At 41.6% G+C, this 24,735-nt stretch overlaps 1 protein-coding gene across 4 annotated transcripts in view; it reads right to left on the bottom strand.

Moving 5' to 3' along the window:
- Positions 1-24,735, bottom strand: part of asap1b (ArfGAP with SH3 domain, ankyrin repeat and PH domain 1b) — a 79,324-nt gene that overhangs the window by 23,018 nt on the left and 31,571 nt on the right. For all 4 annotated transcript variants that reach the window (XM_063483415.1, XM_063483417.1, XM_063483416.1 and 1 more), the window contains exons 3-13: positions 22,912-23,057; positions 19,322-19,396; positions 18,807-18,856; positions 18,474-18,603; positions 10,550-10,635; positions 9,188-9,263; positions 7,755-7,841; positions 6,748-6,848; positions 6,557-6,626; positions 1,721-1,808; positions 1,411-1,459 (exon numbers count right to left, since the gene is read on the bottom strand). In XM_063483415.1, the coding sequence (XP_063339485.1) occupies positions 1,411-1,459; positions 1,721-1,808; positions 6,557-6,626; positions 6,748-6,848; positions 7,755-7,841; positions 9,188-9,263; positions 10,550-10,635; positions 18,474-18,603; positions 18,807-18,856; positions 19,322-19,396; positions 22,912-23,057 (958 nt within the window). The remainder of the gene's footprint in view (positions 1-1,410; positions 1,460-1,720; positions 1,809-6,556; positions 6,627-6,747; positions 6,849-7,754; positions 7,842-9,187; positions 9,264-10,549; positions 10,636-18,473; positions 18,604-18,806; positions 18,857-19,321; positions 19,397-22,911; positions 23,058-24,735) is intronic.

Below are 24,735 nucleotides of genomic sequence, written 5' to 3'. Positions count from 1 at the left end.
AAAATATCACCAAAATATAATTTTTTTAAAATGGAGTTTTAATTGAACCTTGTGACAAATTTTTTTTTAAAAAAAGAATTAAATATTAAACAAATATCTGGCTTTTAAAAAAATACTTTATTGCTTAAATGTGTATTATATTAACAGGGTTAATAGTTTCATTAAAAATCACATTAGAGCTGATAGGTATGTTGACAATCGATTAATCCCAGTTTCTCAGTTCTATTCTTTCATTGTTATTTGTGTTTTATTTTATTATTTTAGTGTTGTGGCCTTTGTTTTTTTTAATGAAAATAAGTTAAAGTGAGGTCGCTTTGAGCTTCGAGGAGTGAAGGCCTTTAAACACCGGTCGTGTAAAATCTGGGTGAATCTGTGATATTTATTCTTTCAGTGGAAGCTCGGTCTTTCAGATTTTCACATGTGAATAAACAGATCTGACCAATCAGACCAGCACATTTGGCAACAAGTGTACTTGTAGTTCAAAACACATACCAGTACTTTTCTAAACATATTTATTTACTTAAATCAAAATCTGATCCATAATCCGTCAAGCAAACAGGAAAACTCATGCATTCATCATCCTGTGACTTATTCTCACAAACTGACAAAGCTAGTTTCACTTGAAATTTCTGGAAAATTGAGGCGGCCGGTTTCCACAACACGATGACAAATTAGCGACGTTACATGGCTACCGCAGACACCAAAAAACGACTGTTGCACAGTTTAACGTGCCTGCAGCTGCTTTACTCTGACCAACCAGCCTTAATTTACAAATTCAACTTTCTGTTCATCCTCCCACATGGTAAAAGCAAGGCCGTGTCTTTGTGACATATTAATTATTCAAATTTCACATGAATGCAGACAGCATACTCTGCACTGCAGAACTGCTCCTGTAACTCAAAAAACACAACGTACAGGCTTTTATATAGTTCCCAAAAATGATCTAATGCTTGTTTTTTAGCCACAATGTGGACTAAATTTGTACTTATGGAGTGTGTGAAAGGATCTCTTAAATAGGTAGCACAACTGTGGTTATTCCTGTGTATGTGTGTCTGCTCGTGCGTGTGAGGGTATGGGGAAACAACAGTATGAAGTTACAGCGACCTGAATTACTCCAGACCACAAATCCCACTGCCATCCTCGCTGCCACAGAGTCGCAGCCTCACTGCTCTCTACAAAGTGAAAAACACTTCCTGTGTTCAAGAGTGACAATGAAGCGACACACCAGCGACTAGCCGGCGTCCCATTAATGAAAAACCTTTAGCTGACAGCTAAAGACACCTTTAGCGAGATCACACATAGAAAAATAAATGGGTGTGTAGACTGAGGCGATGTGGTGACAGACTGATTCAAACAGTGATAACAAGCAGAACGAGGATCATGTGTCTGTCGTTACTCTGAAGTACTCACATGACAAACTCCTGCTCATCCTCAGCCTGGAAATGATACGTCCGGTTATCTGCAAAAAATAAACGGTGGAGTTAAAAAATGCAAATGTCCACTTTTGCATTTATGATAGCCAGCATGCAGCAAACGATTCAAACGCTTATCTGTGTTATAAATACACTATTATACAACGAAAACTGCATGTGGAGTTTCCACAGGTCCTTTTACAAGAGGCAACTCTCATCATATTACAAGTGTTTGCCACCGAGCCATTCAGGCATGCGTTAAAGTGTGTGACCATGTGTGTGTGTGTGTGTGTGGGTGTGGAACTTACGAGAAATGAGATCAAAGCATTTCCGGTCCTCAGTACTTGGTTTCACCTGGCAGGTGAGCAGGTTGAGTTTCACTGGCTGCCTGTTGGACTGTAAGAACAAACACAAAGATCACACACTGGACCACAGTGGAAATATTACACACAAGCACAACACCGTCCTCACATCAGAGACATAATATTTCGGTGCTTTGGGGATTTAAGTTCAGTCAAACGTCTCAAAATGAGAAGCAGTCGACACGTGTATACATGTAAGCTGGTGTTCGTCGGATGAACTGCAGTGACTGCGTGGATCACTTTTCATCGTTCAGTGACATCATCGTCGTATTACCCACAAAAACAGTAATATCTGGTTTCGCTACAGCTCACCTGGATGAGCTGGCGACCCGTCAGCCTCTCCTGCCTCATTGAATAATTCACTGCCGTTAATAACTGGATGTCTTCAAATTCCCTTCATCTTAATCCCGGCAAAACTGAGGCTCTAATTTTCAGTCCTTACGATCCCCACCAGGAATTTTGCTATCAATATTATTCACCTGCATTTGAATTTTGAATCTAAGAATCATTGCAAAACTCAAACCTCTACTGCCACCCAATAATTTAGAACTTCTAGCAGTCGCCTTAATTTTCTCCCGTCCGATTCCCTCTCCTTTCTCTTCAGCCAGTCTTTAACTGGTCCAGAACGCAGCAGCTAGGCTAAGCCTCCTGGCAGTAGCGTCTTAAGGTGGCACAAATTGCCTGGAAGTACAAGTTCAAGAACACCCACCCGCCAGGTCACCACTGAAATGCCTACATCACCAGATTCAGCCTTAATGTATGCATGCGCTCTTAATCACAACGTATTCGCACCGGCATTGTCATGACACGAGCAAAGCGATTATACATCATAGCCTGTTATTTTTGTCAAAGGTCTATTTGAACACTTGGGTTCACAAGAACTCGTGCAGGATGTTTAGTAGATACATCTATGGTTTCATTCAAACAGTTGGGTGTCCACGCCGCCCACCCGCTCGGTCCCTAAGCCTTCAGTCTGAGTGGTAGCTAACCACAGCTCACATATCACCCCTGTTCTTGCTTCCCTTCGCTGGCATCCAGTAAAACTTAGCTGTAGTGCCGATTAATTACAACAATCGTGAACACAGCTAAGCATCAGCATTTAACACTGTCATTGTGAGCATGTTAGCATTCGCGCTAATACAGCAAGCACAGCCTCACAGAGGCCTCAACAAGTGATCAAAGCTCCTCCTCAAGCTGAATTCAAAGTGTGCAAACATTTTCACACACAATCCACCCGATTGTTGACGCTGAACATGCAGAAATATGGCGGGTGAAAGTAAAAGTTTGGTTGAAGGTAAGAAACACTTTTAAAAAATTCATTTCAAGTCTATTTCCTGTCCACGTAGAGTGACCCAGATGTGTTTTTACAGGTGTAACAGTGATAACAGAAATGCACAGAAACGTCCTTTGATGTTTGGCAGTAGAGCCCATCTTGTTTCCAGATCCGGACATTCGCGCATAAACACAACAAAGTAGGAAATAAAATATGAGTAACATATGCACAATTCATTTTGCTGAATTGGTGAATGAAAAACATTTCTGGGTTTCCCACAAACTGAGGGGTCTTCACGTTGTTCATTTTGTCAGAAACAACAAAAAGAAATTATATAGCAAAGGAGAAAAAAATGCTCATGTTTGAGTAGCTGGAGCCACCAGATGGTGGGTATATTTTCATTTTAAAAGGATTTGCATAATTCTCGTAGATAATTGTATCAACTCATGTTTTTATTATTCAACAAAGCTTCTGCGGTCCGAACTACAAGCTGAACTCAAGGTGCCCCCATTAAGACAGTGGACTGAGCTGGCTGGGCTGTGTACTGTAATAATTGGGTCCAGTTGGCACGTACATACTGAGCATTGTCTCCTGCCAGTGCCCGGGCAGAGGGGGGACGAGGGCACGTGCTAATGAAATGCTAACAGGCTGTTATGAGCCTTGGAGTTGGTGTTAGCCTGCTGGCAAGATGCCACATCCAACTAAAGCCACCTAAAGTTCATCTGCACTGAGGCCTGAAGAAAAGGGAAAAACCTGAAGCGGTGGTAAACTGCTCTCTGACAGAGAGAAACGATTACAAGCTCAGTATGATAACCGCTCAGTGGGCTAAATTAGAAACTGAGGTCAAAGATTCAGTTCCTCCATCACAAAACGCAATAAGAGAAAACATTTTCCTCTCATATCACAGGCGACCACTTCCTCAGAGCGTCTTTGCAGCAGCAGCGTGAAAGTTCAAAACAACAAAGCTCACGTTCACATCAGTCGCGATCATCCTGATCCTCCCCGCTGTGTTACAGCTGGAACAACTGCTGTGTCTGCTGGGAAATAAGCCGCCAGAGTGCCAACTCCACCAAGCTCATCCCACACGCCCGACTCGCTGCCAATCCTCACCGGTTAGAAGTAAATAAGGCTAAATTCAAACATTTGCATGTATGCTTAAAGCCGTCAGGGATGATTTATCTGATTTAATCCACAGGCTGTTACTACACAGACATGCTTGCGGATTTGTAAGGCTGTGCTAACACTGGCACGTTCACAGAGACAATATGCTAGTGTTTAGCAGATATGGTGTTGACCATTAGCCATCATCTGCTACTTAGCTCTAAACACAAAGTACAGCTGAGGCTGATGGGAGCGCCATTAGTTTATTTGTTGAGGTATTTCAGTCTGACCACAGCGATGACTGACCCAGAGTCCCTGGAGTCGAGTTGTTAGCATAACAACAAATAAAACACATCTAAGGTTTCCTGGTGATGTAAACACTTTATGAGAGAATAACATCTGCTCTGTTCGGTATTACAGCTACAAACAACAGAGTATATGTATAAACTCTGCTTCTCACCCCCATGTGTGGATTGTGGTAAGTGTGTCTTCCTCAAGCTCAATTCTGGAAGTTTGGGGGTTTCTGCAGCATCTAAGCAGTACTTTTAATCTACACGCACAAACCACACAGTTAACTTGCAAATTGGAACCAGTCCCAATCAGTGGGTTGATATGATCTGCCAGTACAAAGATGCATTTGTATTACTGGCTATTTTCTATCTAATATGCACAGTTAGGGAAGGTACTGTCTGTCCAGCAAAGAAGCTCTGATTTCCTACCAGCAGAGGAGCGTCACGACTAACAGCTTGTCGCCAACTAGTTTGTGAAAACTGGACAATAAAAACAAAAACCTAGCAACCCTATCATGTATACATTCGGCATTACAGCTGTTACAGTATTTTTAGTCATCTGTATTTTTTTTCTATTTTTACTAAAAAACAGTATAATTTACATGTCAGTGTTAGTGCAATATTTGCTTCCTTGTGTGCTATACTGAGGGGGTCTGAGTCTAAGAATTTCACTGTCAGTAGTGATGTGCCATTGTTACCTCTCTTACAAAAAAATCCCACAAAATCAAAATCTACAGTTCTCAGGAGCTCACCAAAGCTGGACAACAGAAGATTGGACTGCTGTGAGATACTGGTGGTTCACTGTACTGTACAGTGGAACAAGAGATTCACATCATGGATACGCAGCCAACAAATCTGCAGCAACATTGTGAAGCTGCGACGTCAATATGAACCAAACTCTCTGGGGAATGATTCCAGCACCTTGTTGAATCTATGCCATGAAAAATTAAGGCAGCTCTGAAGGAAAAAACTGAACTGAATATAGGTATGGGGATCTTGGTAAAGACATATATCCAGTACCTGCTGTGCTCTATAACAAAAGGCAAGGCCGAAAGAATTTAATTAAAAATAATCAAAGTGCATATATTAAAATAAGCCACAGCTGGTAGCTCTGCAGATTTGATTTGGCAGATTTCTGTGCAGGATGCCCTTCTCGACACCCCAACCCTCCCCCAAAGGATTAATAAAACAACATTACAATGGTTGTCTCGCGCCGACTTGTCAAAGCTGTCTGAATTAATAAATCACCTAGAAATGATACTAATTGCTAAATCTATTCTCCTGGATACATTTAAATAATATTAAAAGTCAAGTTAATGTTGAAGCTCAGTTTATGTGTTGATTATGTTATCAAGTTGTTTGTTTGTTTTGAGGGGGATGTCACTTTAATCTGAATTGTATCTATAAGCTGTAAGAGGAATTTCAATCGGAAAGTCTTGCTTTTAATATTGACAAGACTCAAATGTTTTTGATGACCACACTGACGTAAGTAAGAGGCAAGAGAAGAAAAAGAAGCTTTAGAGCTTTCAGCAAACACTAAAAGCATCAAAAACATAATAAATTCCTGAACAATGCATCATTTCCTGTTAACAGATGGACTATCTGAGCGTGATGAGACACCTGCCACTGCTCGGCCACAATTAGCTAAGAGCTACTGATTGCGCTAAGCCCCCCCGACAGTCCAGCTGGTCCCGTGGGAGTTTCGAGGCTCTGTAGGTTACACCTCAGTGACCGGCGGTTGACAGAATTAACCCAGATATACGAGCCCCGCGTTAGATTCCCGAGGTCCGGAGCGGGAAAGAAAACATCACACTGAAACGTGCCTGCTGCACAAGAGCGGCAGCGGTGGCGGTACCCTCGCACTCGCTCTGAGATGAGTCACCGAGGCGCAGCAGGCAGCAAGGGGGGGTAAGAGGGTGAGGCAAGGTTGCCATGACAACCCATTTATGTCAATTCCACTGTGCCAGCCTCCAGATTGGGACGAGAGAGAGAGAGAGAGAGAAAAAAAAAACAACCACAACCTCCCCACATGATGTTCTCCTTTTGATCCGCACAGTCAGTGCTGAGGGTCACGGGGTTCATATGAGCAGCTGTGCCTGTGTGTGTGTGTGTACTCACTGTGGCATGAGAGATGGTGAGGATGCCCCCCTTCACTGAGCACTGCCTCCTCTGCCACACCTTCCTCAGCCTGTGAGAGGCGAAGGGGCGGGGTCAATCATTAGAGATATTTCCTGCCTGCTTTAAATTTTAATGCGTCGTGAATGCACACTACAGCGTTTTTTTATTTATTCGCTGTGTTAGCAGCTTACCCATCACTCTTCTTCAGCAGGTAGCCTTTCTTCTCACTCCCAAACTCCTTGTTTCCCTGCAGCTGGTGCATGCTGTAGCCACCCTGCTTGCTCTGCGAGTCCTGCGCAAACCCACACGACAACACGAAATAAACACTTTGTGTGCACAGAACAGAGAGGCTGCTTAATAAAGACATGCAACACATAGACAACACACACACACAAAAAGGATTCTCTGACATCAAAGTGCTTCTGAAAAACAAACCAAGAGTGAAGACTTAAAAATAAAAGGAGGCAAAAGGCATGCTCTGCAACATCTCTACAGGGATAAAGCACTCTACTGTCAAGCTGAAGAACACACAGATGCCAGCATGCTCAACATGCACCAACACTTACTCTTCTAGACTTGATTCCAGACAAGCAGGAGGCAGAGAGGAGGGGGAGATAGAGGGGAGAGGCGTGAAAGATCCGGCTCAGGTGCGAGAAAGTGTGCTACCTGCCCGTGTGTTAACCAAACCTACAATCCTCTGTGCTTATTGTCTAAAAGTGGTGCTACAGACAGAATAACTGAAATGTGAAAGACTGTATATATTGTTTCATGCAGACAGGCACACCGAGAGTGTGAACGTGTGAACCGAGAGGGTGTGAGCTAACGCACAGCCGAAGCAGCCTGTGCTGATAAGTAAAACTAGCCGGCAGTGCTGGAAAGTGTGTGAGAGTCGGGCAGCGAGTGGCTCTCCACTGAGCAGCCAGTGAGGCACAACGCTGGTCACCAGCAAAGCCTACCACACACTGGCTACCAGCATGGTACAGCACTGGGCACTCGCTCTGTGCTGCTGGAGACAAGCTCCAAAAGTTGGTGGTGGCCAGAGTGAGAGGACGTGACAAAAAAAAAAAAAAAGGAGGTTTCAGAATGACTGGGATGACTGAGTCAGGCCTGTTTTCAGCCCAGTACAGCTGAGTTTGTGCTGGGCTGGCAAGTTGTGGGTTTAAATTTGGCTTTGTGTGGTAGGGTGTGACCTGCTTACCTCCTTCTGGTCCAACTGGAGGGAGGACTTGATTAGATCTCGCAGGGCAGTCAGCTGCTTCTTCTCCTCATCCTGAGTTTGTTTGATCTGCAGATAGTGAAGCAAAGATATAAGAGGAAAGCAAAGAGGGCTAATAATGCACTTTTACAGACACTGGCCCCTAGAACTTTAGTTTCCCTTCTTTATTATTTATGCAATGTTCATTTAACCAGGAATGTGTGACTCTTCAGATTAAAAATCTCTTTTACAAGAGTGTCCTGGCCAAGAAAGACAGCAGTATAATTAGCTGATAAAAATAAAAAAACAAAAAGTATGTATAAACTTTAAAGGCAATAAATGAAACATCAATAAAATACAGTGTTTTATACCAGAAATAAGGGCAGTAATATTCAGGCAAAACATCTACAGCCCAAATGATCCAATCACTTAAATCGCAGACTTTACTTTTGATTTGTGAAGATACACTTAGGAGCTTGTCAAGAGAATCGGTTTGATGGAGACGCAGTGAATGTACCAAACTATTAACTGCGCTGCTCTCACGTCAGCACAATCGAACATCGTACTAAGGAGCTGAAAGACTGAATAATGTCTGATCCAAACGTGGCCCAAGTCAGGAAAATTTCAGGGCTTGAAAACGACCTTTTACAGGTGCTGAGAAAAAAGTTATGGTGAATGGACTGGTTCTGTCATAGCTCTACTTTCTTCTTTACTTAAGCACTCAAAGCACTTTATACTACCTGTCTCATTCACCCATCCATACATCCATCTAACATTTACAGTCCGCTGAACGCATAAGGAGGATCTCCGGGTTCACTGTCTTGCCCGAGGATACTTTGGTTTACAGACTGATGTGGCCAGGGATTGGCAGATTGATAGACTAGTAGATGACCAGCCTATACCTCCTGAGCCCAACAAGTTATGTGAGGTCTAGTATTTTCCTGAATCATGACAGTGGGTGCAGGATGGCCCAACTTTTCTAGCTTTAAAAAGTGCAAGAGCATGATATTCTGAGAAAACTGCTGCTTCAGGAGAAAGCACAGCAGTGCTGTAAATAAGAAGTGGTGGTCAGCATTTGGTGAAGGATTATCCTTGCCTGTGTCAGAGTGCTACATTTGCTTTATATATATATATATATATATATATATATATATATATATATATATATATATATATATATATATATATATATATATATATATATATATATATATATATATATATATATATGTATATGTGTGTGTGTGTGTGTATGTGTGTAATGTATAATTAAAGTGAAGTGAAAATAATTTGGTTAGCTCATTCTAAAGATACTTCTTAGTTTTGTCCAGGAAAGCAGTTGACAGACTCTTGGGATAGCTCAGAAGTTTTTTTTCTATGAAAAATGAAACCCTATAATGAGCAGGAGATGAAACCAGAGCGAAGAGGAGTTTTACATTGTAGAGATCAGCTGCCAGCTTCTCGATGTACTGCTTCAGCTTATCTGCTGTCTTCAAGCCATCTTGGAAGAAACTGGGGGGGGGGAACAGAGATAACACGTGAACTTCACTGGCATTAAAAGTCATCCAGATGCAGACATGTGATCAAATGTCATGTGTTACAGTGAGCTTGGTTTGGCCTTTACGAAGGTCACAGAAAGAGAGAGAGAGAGAGAGGGCGATGGAGGCAGTTTAATGTATAGCCGGGCTCGTTCTGGCACAGGAGTGCTGGGCAGATTTGCAGAGGTGCTTAGCACATCCTGAAATCCATTACAGATGTGTCAGCGGTACACACCTCGATGCAGCTCCACGGCCGCAAATCACCACTAATGACCTCCATCTCCATCGCCTTTGCCATCCCTCTCTCTCCGTCGACGCTTTTTTTTCTCGAAACATACATCTCCCTTCCTCTTTTCATTATTTTCGCTGCCACCTCTTTCCCTCTGCTTGTTTTCTTTCAGCCTCTGCACCGACGATCCCACATCTCTCCTCCCACTCCAGCGTGCTTTCCGTGTCAAGTACTGTTGACTTTGCAGAGTGTCAGAATGCACAGTTTAAGTGTTTATACTGCAGTTTTAGAAAAGGATTCACCTCCCTTGACTTCTTGCACATTTTGCTGTGCTGCATAGTTAGCGATGGATTCATTTTACTTGCCGTTTTTTGGGTAATTTAATAACTGACACCCATTACGACTACAGTTTCTGACAACCTCTTATTTGCCACTTTTAGTGGAGAATTGAGGGAAACATTAATCTAACACTGCAGTAGTGTTAGATTGTAACTTTCTTGATTTTAGAAGTCGAATTAAAGCTGAAGTGAACACAAAATTGCCTCCTGCTTCTCGAGCTGTGAGCACTCACACTTTCCTCAGCTCGCCATCCGGCGTCCTTATGCCTCTAATCCATCACCACTGCAGTTTTTCTCTCCATCAGGGCCCAGGTTGGACAGATTAAAGGGGAAGTGTATTGTTTTCTCCCAGTATTATGACAGGAACTAGAAAACTGAGAGATGATCAGTCATTCTGTCGCGGGCCACGGTTCTGGCGTGGAGAGCACCCACTTTATTTACTCGCCAAACCCTGGAGCTGTCAGAATGCATCTTTGTGAGGACCTGTGCATATTTATGAGAGCTATATATGTGTTCCTGTGCACCCTGCAGAGCTGTGATTCATGCAGGAGCAAGGAAATTGACATCAAGAGCTGCACGGCAAGACAGAGTCAGGCAGCAACCTACTTCTTTTGAAAGAGTTTCCTTGGTGGGTGTGATGGACATGCCAGGAGAGCGTTACATATGGGTTAGGGGGATTAAGGTGGTACTTACTTGCACTGTGCGTGGTAATACTTAATTAGGTTCTGGAGGAGGTCCACTCCTTTCTTGGTCTTGATCTCGTTTACTTTGATCAGGTACTGCAAGAAGGGGAGAAGCAGAGTTCAGCCATGAGTTGAAATGTAGGGTACGTTTAAAGGATTTCTGGGTTTAATGAGGTATAACATGCCAGCACTGTTACACAGACAGTAAAAGCTTCTGCTTTTGCCTTGGATACTTATAACATGAGCACTCTGCATTATGATAATCTCATCTGAGTGCACATATGTTCATGAGACCTTTGATGTGCGAGCCAAGCCTGCCTCAACACTGTGGGAGCCGAGACCAGACAAACACTGTGAAAATGCCTTGTAGAGCAGGAGAATACTATCCGTCTGCCTTGATCTAAATAAAGTTTCAAAGGGTTGATGGGAAATATTTAACATTAGCATTATTTTAAAAAAAAAGAAAAGAAAAGGAATAGCCTCTAGAGAAAGTGCTTTGTAGGCTGTGTGCTCAGTCTGGGTGCCTTTAGACGACGCTCTCACCAAACAAACAAATAAAAGAGGATCTTAATCTGAAACTAATCCTTCAGTGTGCCAATCCACAGAGATTTACAAAGAGTCACAGCTAAAGACCACTTTTAGCTCTACGGGAAATTTTACTCTATTACACAATACCGCTCTGAAGCCTGTGACGCCAACATACAGTTTCAATTTGCTCCTTGTATTGTGTTCGGATGCTTGGGTGCATTAGCACACGCCTGAGCGCATGTGGATGCGTGCATATGTGTGTGCGTGCACGCACGCATGTGCCGCCCCCCAACCCCGTCTTTGTCTGCCTCACACAGCCTGTTCGACGGGAGATTATCCACATTTTGTGCCAGGCTTGTGCAGGTTCAGTGTTTCGCAGCGAGCTGCCGAATGTGCGAGTTTGGACTCTTTTGTGTGAATGAGCAGCGACGTTCGCACTGCTCCAGCGTCTGGGCAGAGCAGAGCACAGCCTGCTGAGCCCGGCCTTTCCGCACTCCTTCACCGGCAACGTGGGATGAAAAGGGTGAGAGAGTGAGAGCATCCTGTAATCTGGTGATTGAGTAACGGCGAGAGAGCGAGTGCACGAGCGAGTGTGAGAGAAATGAGGTTAAGTGGGATGAACAGATTGTACCACTGACTGCAGCAAACGCCCTGCACACAACAGCAGCACCACTGATATCTCCAGCCTCTGTGGCTGTTGATTTAAGAGATTTTTGATCCGAATGATTACTGTAGCTCCTCTTTCTTTTTTTTTGGTACAACACCTTGTACACTTACAAAATGCTTCAAAACATAGACAACATTTTTTTAAATTACAGAACAACATTATCTAACTCCCATCAGTAGAATGTAAGTCTAATCTATGTATTATTTTAGCTGCAAATCTGAACTTTTATCACACTGATGCATGTTATAACTCAGAGACACCAACCATTGTATACATTAGGGTAACGTCCCTGAACGCAGCTCATCTCATCTTACAGCAAATCTGCACAACCATGTGAAACAATGATAAAGACATAAACATCCATGGCCCTGCCAGCTCATGCTCATACATTATCTGAAGTGGTTTGACATCTCTGAATATAAATATTAATGAGTCCACAGGCACACCAGCGCCTGGTGGGTCATCAAGTTTTTAAAACTCAGTGTTCAGCCTCTACACTGAGCTATATTTGTCCTGAATACACAGAACCAAGCAGTTATGTTCTCATTATAGTGCGTTAACATGTTCTTTTTTAAGATAAATATATTCTTGAAACCACAAAGTCATCAAACTGGCGTTTTCAGTGAGGCCAGTTTAAAAAAACAAAAAAAACCCCACAAGTGGCCAAAACCACAAAGATGTTTTTATCCTGCTCAGAGGACTCCTGTCAGTCTGGGAGGACAAAGCAAATCAGCACGGATGTGCAACGCTCTCAAGAATTTTAAAATCAAATCTGGGACTGAGGAAGCCAGCGAAAGAGGAAGTCGGAGCTAATGTAATGTAGGAGCTACAACTCGTCTTTGGCATTCAGCATCAGCTGGAGGCGGACTGCTAAATTGGATAATGTGATGGTCTTCTGGAATCATGCGAAGATAAATCTCCCTCAAGTGCCGGTTCAAACATTTCTGCAGCAGCGTATGAAACACAACGTGAAAGGAGGCGCCGTGTTGAGCCTGCAGATGATCATCATAAACAATATGAAGCTTCTCTGTAGGCTGAAATGAATGAAAGGCTTCTCCTCTTTCTTACGGTGCTTTAGAGTGATTGGCTGTAAAACCACTTTCCTGTTTGTTTTTTTAAATACTTGACATTTTAAAAGGATAAAAAGGGGGGAAAAAAGGGGGAAAAACATCATTTATACATGAAAACAAACATGCCATCTGAAGGGGGGGACGGACGGACAGGGATAGGAGTACATTATGTATATCCAAATACATCCACATGTTTTTACATGCCGACATGCCGCCTTACAAGAAAGAAAAAGGAAGGATATTTATAATTTCCAGCCATATTTCAAGAGCTCAAACGCTTCCTCCTTAATTTTTAGGACATTCTTCCTGTAAACTTAACTTTCTGTATCATATCACAACGTTCAACCACTAAAACTATTTTTATCTTCAGGAGTAACTCGAATCAATAGCCAAAGAATTAAAGGCAGCATTTCATGTGTTTGGCTGAAAATCTGAACTGTAGCTGTAATTATTTATCTTACAAGCTGTTTTATTTCTGCGAAATATTCTTGAACACAGTTAGAGCGCTAATTATTTTCCATTCATTTCCATTTTGGATTTACTTTTTTCACTCGTCCACATCATTAAATATTTTCTAGTTTCTAAAATCTGTAAATCCGATGTTTTAAAAATTTGAATTTTTCACATTTTTTACTCATGTTTTTCTTCTTTTACTGTTGCAGCATTTCCAGATCAAGCTGTCTGCAGCTCTTAACAGTGGCTGCTCAGCAGGAAATGTTTGTGACTAGCTGATAAACATAGTGTGAAGTCAGACGAGACTAAAAGCAGAACAAACAAAAAATAAGTACATAAAGTGACCTTTGTATTTAAGTGGCCATAAACAACTTCAAATTCACGATAATGAAGTTCTTTAAATGCTAAACGTGTGAGTACTATGCTTGATAAAAACTTAAAGAGTGAGGGAATCTCACTTAGACACTTATAGCTAAAGATTAGGAGCTTCATAGTTTCCTCAAAGTCCCAGAATGTATTTATTTTAAAACTTGTGTGCCCAATATAATTTATTATGAATTCAAATGAGTCTCCAACAACTTCAGATGCACAAAACCGCTGCATACTAATGACAGCTCAGCTAATCAAGGTTTATTTTTACCTTGGCTTGTCTTACAGAGGTTCTGCTGCATGCAAACATCATTTGCTTTGCAAAGGCGTAAATGATTCCCGCTGATAACAATCCCATGTCTATCTGTAAGAGCAGCACGATTTTAATTGTAAGACATTCAGAGGCGAAAATAAACTTGATTAGCTGAGCTCACTCCATTAGGTGCTAAGTATGTGCATCAGGGACACAAGATTAAAAAAAATACCATCTTAATAAACCTTAAGGGGACCTATAAAAGCTGAGATTCAAATAAAGTTTCTATGATACCAGAAAAAAAAATGCAAGTAAGGGTCAAGTGAAAGTGAGCTAAAATGCACACTAGCATCTCCAAACACTGAACAGAGCAGCCAAGCGGATTAGCAGCTGGTATTACCACATTAAAAGCCGTTACTAGGAGAGCTAAAACTATTAAGAGATAAGGGCTTTGGTTTTAGAGCCACAAACCTATAACACCGCTAACATAGCACATGTTGGCATCCTGACAGAGCTGGTGAGAATACCTGTCAGAAGGTTAGCATATTAGCATCTACAGTAGTGCAAAAAAAGTACACCTTCTTCACTTTTACATAACAGTACATAATGAAATATAATTTGGTACCTTACCAGATTACCAAAATAATAAAAAAAAACCCTCAGATGATCAACAACATGACAGATTACACTATTTCATTATTTATTCAACAAAAACTCAAACAAAGTCCAGAAGCAGTGAAAAACGAAGTACACCCTGTGATTAAACATCTTGTAGAACTACGTTTAGCAGCAATAACTGGAAGTAATCATTTTCTGTATGGCTTTATCGGTCTCTCACATCGTTTTGAAGGAGTTAATGGCCGACAGCAAGGTGCTCAGGGCTTGTGGATGCAAAATCCCAATCGACACCTCTCCACCACTGTGCATAACAGTTGGTATGAGGCATTTGTGCTGATATGCTGTGCATTAGAGATTTGAGAGGAAGAGGCTTTCTGCAGGTAATACTTTCAAACAAGCTATACTTGTTATGTCTTTTTCTAAATGTACTCTCATGAACTTTAACTTTTAACATGCTAACTGAGGCCTGTAGAGTCCGAGATGTGGCAAATTTTTCTAAGCATGGCAACACTACAAGAGATTAAATGGTTTCCACTTGTAAATACTCTTTCTCACTGTACAGTGACAGACTTCAAATTGTTTGGTAATGATTTTAAAACCTTTCTCAGATTGATGGGCAGCAGCAATCGTTGCAGATATCAGTCCTCCTCTGCAGGGTGTGAACACATCTGAATGCTTCAGACTATCAAACTGCCAAAATCTCACTTTTTTGGAGGTGCTCTACTTGCTGATAATCAGCTAATCAAGTGCATTTGAATTGGAAGCTCCTGGCTGCTACTCATCCCTTTAATTCCTGTAGATGTAATCAGAGTGTTTTTTTACACACTACTTCTAGATTTTTTCCTAATTTTTCTAAATTAAAACAGTGGAATATATCAAGTGTTGTTATTCATCTGACGTTTTATTTATCCAATTTTAAAACCTGCCAAGGACCAGACTGTTTTTATTATGTCCTGATACATAAAACCTTAGAACTGATAGAGGGTGTACTTTCCTTTTCTAATGTGAGGCTGAGCTGTTAGCGATTAGCTCAGAGATTCTTAATATTCTCATGTTGGCTCATGTTTAGCTTTAGAAGTCATTGGAAAACATCAGTGGTAATCAAGTATGACTTGATCAGCCATTCAGTACGTGCTCTGTAACAGAGTAAGGAGAAGTTGGAAGACAGGTGGAAAATGTGGGCAAGGAAATACTTGAGAACCACAGTGAGATGGGGGCAGATCAGCATGGCAGGGCACAAAAGAAGTGCAGCGAGTTTTGTAGTGAATAATTCACACAGCCAACAGCAGTGCAGCAGCCACTGGTCCATTATGTAAAAAATCCTACCAGGATAAAACAGTGAACGAGGCGTAGGCGTCACCACCCACCACTAGAGACGTTTTTGGCAGAGCAGAGTGAGCTCTAACAGTTTGTTCTGATTCTCATGGGCACATAAGGAGCTCGCAATTGTTTTACACTTCTACACTACAATTCTCGCTGTCAGATTTCTTTAAGTTTGCTCTTTGTGCGCTAATATCAAACAGAGTTACAACATGTTTAACAGCAAACATGTTCACGGCACCAGATGAACATCTGAAAGCACTTAAAGACAAACGTTTGATTGTTTAGTAAGAGCTCAAATATCTAACTTATGTCATCAACTCTCTTTCTTCTGAATCTTATCCTCTGACATGCAATCACTGCAACAACCAGTTCAGCTCCAGTGCTGACAAACAAAGACTCAAAATACACGCCTTTCTCTTGCATTAACCAAAAGAAATGACTAATTCACATTTTGCTAAACTACAACATTAATGAGAGGAAACTTGTGGATCCTCACTGTCATATATTCTTGAGCCACCCCTCATTTCTTTATATATTTACAGGAAAATGGGAAACAGGTGGAGAAATTTTGTGAATATATACATAGACATATAGTATAAAAGGCAAAAAGAGAGTTTGTCATTATTTGGACGACCACCTTTGTTTTTCAACACAGTCTGAACTCTCTTAGGGAGCTTTCTTCTAATTTTTTTATTCTCTGGGGAGGCCAGTCCATGACTTAGTGTTACATTGTGTTTGGGAGCATTGTCATGCTAGAAGGTGACACGTTCCAGCTGGTATTGGATGGAGGATCAAAATCTGATTGCACTTTTCTGTGTTGATACTTTCATCAAATTTGAGACCAACACCTCTGACTGAAAAACAGCCCAAACCATGACAGCTGTACCTCTCTCCTGACCTCCTCTGCACAGGTTGATGACGATAATTTATCCGTAAATTTCAATTCACCAATTCATCTCACCTGTTGCTACTGATTTTCAGTTTGGCGGAGCTTAACCTTTGGCCTGCTTTTCATATATGTTTACTTGTATACAGTCTATTAATAAACTCTGCTCTTCATTTGTGTGTGTGTCTGTGTGTGTGTGTGTGTGTGTGTGTGTGTGTGTGTGTGTGTGTGTGTGTGTGTGTGTGTGTGTGTGTGTGTGTGTAGTGGTGGTTTTGTCTTAATATTTCAAACTAACAGGAAGCAGGAGACATTAGGTGACAGTATCAGTATCATTTATATATTTATATCTTAGTGAATTTCCTGGATTTCGTTTCATTCTTTGCCTGAATCACCTTTTCTTTTTTTGTATGACAAACTTTGAACCTCGATATCCTGAAATATACCAGAGTTTTATCAGAGTCAAAGAGAAAGGTCATACGTTTACCTATAATTAAATATCAGGCTCATCTTCTAGCCACGAGTCCTTTTTCATCAAAATAATTTCACAAAATATTCATATTCGAGAGCATATAGCATGTGTATAGCGAGCATATACACACTGGAGAGCGAAGCGTTTCTATATTGGAGACACTAAAGCTGGGACTTTTAATATGAAAGGGTTTGGTGATGTGCTGAGTTTGTACTGTACTGTTTACATAAGTGAAGCTATAAGTAAAGTTTATGGGTGTTATCTCAGAGGTTTCGAATGTTCAGTCAGTGTGAGTCGTTCCATTCTGTTTACAGTTTGTTAATCTCATGTTTTTTAGTTTAATTTACGCTAGATGAACAAACCATGAGTGTAGAGGTGACCTGTGGGTATCCCCGTGCTGACGCAAATATGTTTTGGTTATTATGTGAAATAATGACAGAGAGGGTTTGATAAGCAGTGATCGCTTGCAATGTTACAACTATCCTATTTCAGCAGTGCATTAAAAGTGAAAGGAAGGGTATCATGGCTTTGTTACCATTAATGAGACCACATATTCTAGCCAAGTTGGGCCATGCAGTGATTAAAATACTTGAAAAATCCTAGAATAAAAATAGTTGAGGGAAAACAAAATGCTTTATGCTACGTCATGAAAGCCAGTCAGCTGGGATTCTCCCCCACAGCCTGTGGATTCGCCTGACGCCACTGATGTTCAGAAATAGAGAACAAGCTTACCAACTGTGGTTAAATTTTGCTTTTACAGAGTCAGAGGAAAAAAAGAAAGGCTTCATGGTCAAGTTTTGAAAATCTGTTTCTGTAACTTGATTTCAGCTCTCTTGGTCGTGCTCCTCTTGCACCGTTGGCTGCTGGAGCGACTTTTTGTGGGTTTGATGAAAACACACCAACTGTGGACAGCTACACTGACAGGATGTTGAGGACCAGGGGGAAAAATATGAACTGAATTAAATTAAATGAATGATTTTTTTATTTTTTAATATCAATAAGTAATAGTTTAGATGCTTTACTGACCATTATTTCAATCCGCTTAGATCCTTTTCTTTTTTAAAGTAAAAGACAGAAGTGACAGGAGCAGGCTAGTGGGTATGCTGGTGTATTTTTTAACGCTTATCCCACTAAGATAGTCTTACTCTGTAATTTATTTATTTTTTTTTAAATTTTGGGCAAAATTGTTGCTTTTGTATCTGTCTGTTATCCGTTTTTCTCTAAACTGAATCTTAATCATTGACTCTTAAGTGAGCCTCCTGCAAATATAGAGCTGTTCAAGGTAAATAAAGGCCTACCTCGCACATCTGGAGCTGAAAGAGACGCCGTTCCTTCTCCATCTCCTCTGCGATTTCGGCCCCGGTGATCTCGGTGCGGATCATCCCATGCTGCTTGGCGTGCTCTCGCTTCTCCTTCTCTATCTTTGTACTGACAAAAAAAACACAGGACTAATCATTACAAGGGCTACATTTCTAAATGTGACCTTTATTTGTTTTTCGCATTAGGTTTGTGTGCCGTAAATTCTGTGATACTCTTTAAGGGCCCCTGCAGAATTGCTGTAATGTCAATAAAGCTTGACTCATAATGACAAACAGCACAGATACAACAGCACACTTAAGTTATCCACTTACAACTTGGCTTCGTAGTCCTTCCACGCTTTGTCAAAGGGCTTCTTTATGTCCTGCAGAAACACAGAAGAACAAGAATCAGCAAACTACAAAGGAGGTCACAGGAGGGACGGAGTTATTTGAAGAGTTGGATCGCTGCTTGAGGCCCAGCAAATGCTTCACTACACTCTCGATTTATGGCCTCAATGCCCAACGAGCACCCACGCCCCTCCTTGTACCTCGAACATCAAGAGTTCATGGCCCAGTTATTCGCCTTAAACAACACAAAAGCAGTGTTTACTTCAGCGAGATTTACAGTGTGATCTTTTTTTTTTTAAGGCGAGTTCTTCTCTAAACTCCCCCGTCTATCCGCCAAGTCTCTTAATCACAGGCACACGAGTTGAAATTGATAGAGAGATGGGCTGACCGGGCATCTATCCCCCTGCCCCACTGAGATGTACTATTAGGGGCCCCGGAAGAGTCGAGAGAGAGAAAAAAGGAGGAGGAAGAAGAGAAATGGTTTTTATAGTAAATCTTACCCCTTTCACGCCTTTCAGATCACCCTTCAGCAGCGAGTCCAGGGTGAAGATCACATTGTGGCTGAGGCTTTGGAGCTGAAAGAGACGAGAGAAGGAGGAGGAGGAGGGAGAGGATTTATAATGAGGAGAGAAAACATAGTTCATATATCAAACCATAGTGTCAGAGGCAGACGTTAAAGGGACTGCCAAGTAAAACCACAAAAAGAACCAACAATGAAATTCTATTACAAACAAGTATTGTCTGTGCAGCCAGAGCTCGATATAACTCACTCTGCTGTGCCACAGATCTGTCCAAAAGTATTAAAACACCGGGTTAAATGCTCCTTACTCATGAGCATAACGAGTCTAACCATAAATACACTGTAGGTTACAATCCTGCTACTAAACCTTCAGTCACCAGAGGACCAAATGTTTATTTACTGCAATCCACAGCTGAAAACAGACCCTGCTAAATTCTTGGGTAACACTAAAAACTGCAGCCTCCAGGTACACTTAGGACGACTCATACTATTACACCACAACTCGTGCATTGTTTATAGTAGTGCAAGGGTAATTTTATCCCATTGCCAGGTTATTGCTAGGCAACGTGATGATGTCATAATATAGTTAAGGACCTTCAGGGTCCTAAGATGTACCTGTGTGCCAAGTTGGGCTGTTGAACACGTGATTGAGTAGGGCGAGTTGCAAACAAAGACAAAGTAACACACATATGATATAAAAATATTGCAACAGACATGTCGGTTTTAGCTAATATGATTTCCAACAAGCGCCGACAGCATACTCAACGTTACACACAGGAAGAAACTTGGGGTAAACACTGCTGAATGGTGTCAGCACATTGTTGACAAGCAGAGCAGTTTCATTGTTTCAAATGCTCTCAGCAGAATAGAATCACAGCTGTGCAGATACATAAAAAAATGGGATCAGCATCAGTCGCCCTTAAAAAAACAACGCAGTAATAGTCTGGCTGTACATATTACACACACCACAACACCAACAGTAAGGCTTAGACACATTTCAGGCTGCCTGGTGAGTGTTACTGTGTCCACAGGATCTCTCACTTCTGTGTTTCTCGTTCATTGTCTACTGCCTGTGCAACGCATCCAGAGATGGGACATCTGCATAAACTCTAGATTATTTTATGCAAATGCAATGCATCTGACATGATCCAATGCCTCTAGAACAGGAATGTGAAACTCATTTTAAGTCGTGCATAGACGGTCCTGGAATTCCAAATTTAGCATATAAAGTTCTCATTTATTAGAACTAGTTTTCATTAATTGACAGTAAATGTTTAGCATTTGAAAAACTGTCAGTGGGCTAGATCGGAGTCAATTCTGGGCCTTATGTTTGGCACTCCTGCTCTAGGACCTCATGACAAACTCCGAATGTAGTCGTAGTCAGGCTCTAAAAAATAACCAACATCTGCGTGACTTATTCATCATCTCGAATGAATTCAGAAACAAGTTTCACTGAAAGTTTGCAAGCAGTCTGTGATGTTGGTTTCAGTATGGAATCCAGAAGTAGAGATCCTGCAAGAGGTGATCGTCTAATCAGTTTCAGCTCAGTGTTTGCATGAGGCTGCAGACGTGAGGGCACCTGTCCAACATCTATTATGACTGTCTAGTGTAATATTTACTCTTAGCAGTAGGAGTTCATAAAGATAACATGAAATTATTGCAGCCCACCACAACACTGCCAGTTTCTCCTGTTGGGAAAGGAGCTCTCTCATCGAATGTCCAGTGCCGGGAAGTCGAGTCATCTCTTGTGTGCCCCACTTTTGTTTCCACTATTCCAGTTCGCACTGCGTGGTTTAATTGCTAAAGGCTGTGGCAGCAAATCACCAGCTTTGTCTGCTACTGGGTCATGGAGTGTTGAATACAACTTTTACTGGGGGCTAGACTATAATGGGAATTGGCAACCAGCTCCGATTTGTTCAATAAATCAGGATTAGTAACATCAAACTTGTCGGTGGAGTTTTTGCACAGCTGATTCACATACAAGCTTTTAACATTATGTTCACTGAAAGCTAAAAACATGAGTAGGCCTATTTTTTAACTAACAAAGACTGAAGAAAAAAAAAATCAGGGATCTATAAGAAAACTGATAAACAATGAATCTTGAGCCAGATTAAAGTAATGAGCATGAATCAAAACCAAAGCGGGGAATGTGAAACTAAAACAATGAGCTGAAAAATGCTAAAACGGTCCGCAGATAAGTAATAAGTACAAACCACTCCTTCCACTTTACACACAGGCCTTTGATCCCATTAAAATGAAATGAAAAAGCACGGTTTTAAAGCAGTGCATCTTCAGTGCATCTTTGGATTTGAGAGAAAAACAAAACAGCACCAGCCTTGTTTTGTTAACCTTCACTGCACTTTATCAACACATTCCTGCTGCAGCTGACTGAAGCAACGAGCAAACGCCACAGGAAAATGGCGCACATGCAAGTGAGTCCGTCAAAGAATGACGTCTGCAGCAGCTCGGGTTGCCGCAGCTAGGCTCTAACCATTAGGATCAGCAAGGTCACTCACAACACCACTAAGCATTTAAGTCCCTGTTGTTGCTGTTAGCCAAGTCCACACCGCCTCACTGCAGCGTTCGAGGAAGTAAACAATGCTTAATGGGCGCTAATGTGCTTCTTAAGTGCCTGTCTTGCATATGGCTATTGTCAGAATCAATCTTTCATTGGCCAGCTGCCGATGTGCTCTAACAGCCATCCTGGAAACTGTCACGGTCTTCTCAGAAGGAAAACAGAGAAGAAGACACAGAAAAGCTGGCTCTATCTGTTTGCGAAATCCTTAAATTTCAGCTGATGACACATGTAGGACATCTAGGGCAAGCGCCGCTCATCGATACTCATTTGTAGTACACGCACACACCAGCTGCCCTCAGGGCACCGTTATTGAAGTCTGAAAAATGCACTCGATGAAATACTCAAAATGAAAAAGTCAAGAGATGTTTGTTTCAATATGCAGGCAGCTCAGACAGGTGAGTGATTTAAGGTGGTTTCCACCCGGACACGCATGCACACAAACACGCATGCAGTTGTTCCTGGTGCTGCCAAGTTTATTTATGGAGTCTAATCTCCCTGTCAGCCACACAGGATGAGAGAGAGAGCAAAAGAAAGAGAAAGAGAGAGCGCGTGGTGTGGCTCTTCCAACAACAATCATTCACAGAGGATTCAAACAGGACACATTATTCAACAGAAACGTCAGGGGAAATCCACAGCAGGCAGATAAGAGCCCGTCTGGTAAGGAAAAAGGTGGATAAAGTCAGCTATACTGTCCAGTCGCCATGACGGTTTTGACTGCGTAGGCGAGAGCAGAGATTGATGAACATGTATTATTCAGCTGGAACCTGTACAAACGCATAATTTAGGTGTTAGCTGCTTCATCCAACCTTCCAATCTTCACCTTTAAACTAAAGTAATCCTAATCTATCCCACTGATCCAAGTGAAGACAGCAAACGTAAGCTGTGTATGGAAAGGATTCCTCTTTCTATCCTTGCATAGACCAGGCCAGCAGTAAAGGCTCTCCAAGCCATTTATTTTAATGACACTTTGAGTGCTGACACGCTGGACTCACCAGGTTCTTCAGGAGTGCCGACAGTTCCTTGGTGAGGGAAGAGAACTTGACGAAGGCTGTTCCCAGGTCGGGGTTGTCCCGGCTGATGAAGTTACTGCCAAACTTATCCAGAGCCTGGGCGTAATTTTCTTCATTCTGGACGTGGTCTGCATAAAGAAAGGGGGGGGGGTGTTAGTTTAAATGCAATGACTTTTAATGACATCCTGACAGGAAAAAACACCTGTGTCCTTCTTCAGGTGCACACACAGCGACCAGGTAGTGAATTATATATGTTTTTGAATCAGTTTCAGGGTTTTCAGATTGGATAAAGTTCCTTAAAAGCTCTTTCTGCTTAGACATTTAATATTTAAGAAGTATAAGCTTATTTAAAAAAAAGAAAAAAAAGAAGTGAAACCTCTTATGTCCTGTTTTGAAACTGTTAAGAAAACATCAAGAATAGAAACTTGGGAACAAAGCCAGAAACTTTGCTTCTTGGGGCATTTTTCTCCACATCATATCAGAAAATCTTGAGATCCTTTTACATGTTTCTAAGAAAGAAGAATGAGCTTTAATGACCTCTAAAACCCACTCAGAGGAGAGCGCTCGGCTTGCATTATGAGTTCAGAAAAAAAAGAAAAGACGACACCTCTGATATACCGTAGTTATTGCCACAGTCGCTGACCCACTCTCTACCTACATGTGTAAATCCTTACTTTTGCACCACTCTAGCTGCAATCGAAAAGAGGTGTCGCACACACCATGTACCACACATTGGCTGTCAGGTATAGGAAGAAGCATGGGCCTAAGTGGATGGCAAACGACTCCGAGTGAAATCATCAACCCAGATTCCCAGTCTCCTTCACTCGATGAACAGTTCAGAATTTAATTGACGAGACATAAAAAAATAATAACACTTTATTGATAATAATAATAATAATAATAATATTATTATCTTCCAAATAGCAAGAGCAGGGAAGCAGAAACTATAGATGCTTGGGTGGTCTCTTCCTTCAAAACTCACACACTTGCCCTGTCATTTCATTGAGGACCATTTAATAACACCTGGAGGCCCTTCACCCACACCCTTCACATCCCAGTGGCCAAATCCTTGAGTGGGCAGTACTGCGACATTTTTTAAAGTGGACCCGTTATGCCTTTACTTATTTTCTGTCCGTTTCTGATGCAATGCTCCGGCCCACTCCTCATCACAGTGGACTGTATGTGGCCCATGATGTAAAATGAGTTTGACATCTCTGCTTTAGACTAAACAAAACGGTTGATCAGTGATTACATCGAGTCTTTTCTTATTTAACGACCAATTGCAAATTGCAACCAAATAGTTCCCAGAAGTTGAGACTGCATCACCCACAATCTTTGATTTGACTTGGACTGACTACAGTCACTCTCAGACAACTGCAAACTTTCACCAGTCTAAGCATCATCTAATATAAAAGCGCAGACAGATTCCCAACACGTTGCAATAAATATGACTCTGTCTGCACCGATGATCATCTGCAACTCATCTCTTTGACTGCAACTGGTTCCCAGCTGATTGTATTATGGTTATATGTCTATGTAAAAGAAAGGTTGCAATAAATGCCTATGGGGTTTTGCTGTTAAATAGCCACCTGATGCACCTACGCGACTATTTATGGAGCAATCTCTGAATTAGTGCTTCAGATCTGTGAGGTTCTGGCTGGACTCCAAATGTAAGTAGTAAATGTGAATTTACCAAAATGTCACAGATTGCATGAAACTGCCAACTTGATCCCATTAAACAGCAAACTGATAGCAGACTGACTCGGTCTTATTGCTGTCTTGGCACACCAAATTCACTATGTTGAC

This window comes from Pelmatolapia mariae, linkage group LG9 (genome assembly GCF_036321145.2).
Source record: "Pelmatolapia mariae isolate MD_Pm_ZW linkage group LG9, Pm_UMD_F_2, whole genome shotgun sequence".
NCBI lineage: Eukaryota > Metazoa > Chordata > Actinopteri > Cichliformes > Cichlidae > Pelmatolapia > Pelmatolapia mariae.
The sequence above is the reverse complement of the archived record's forward strand: the minus strand, read 5'-3'. Positions and strand labels throughout refer to the sequence as shown.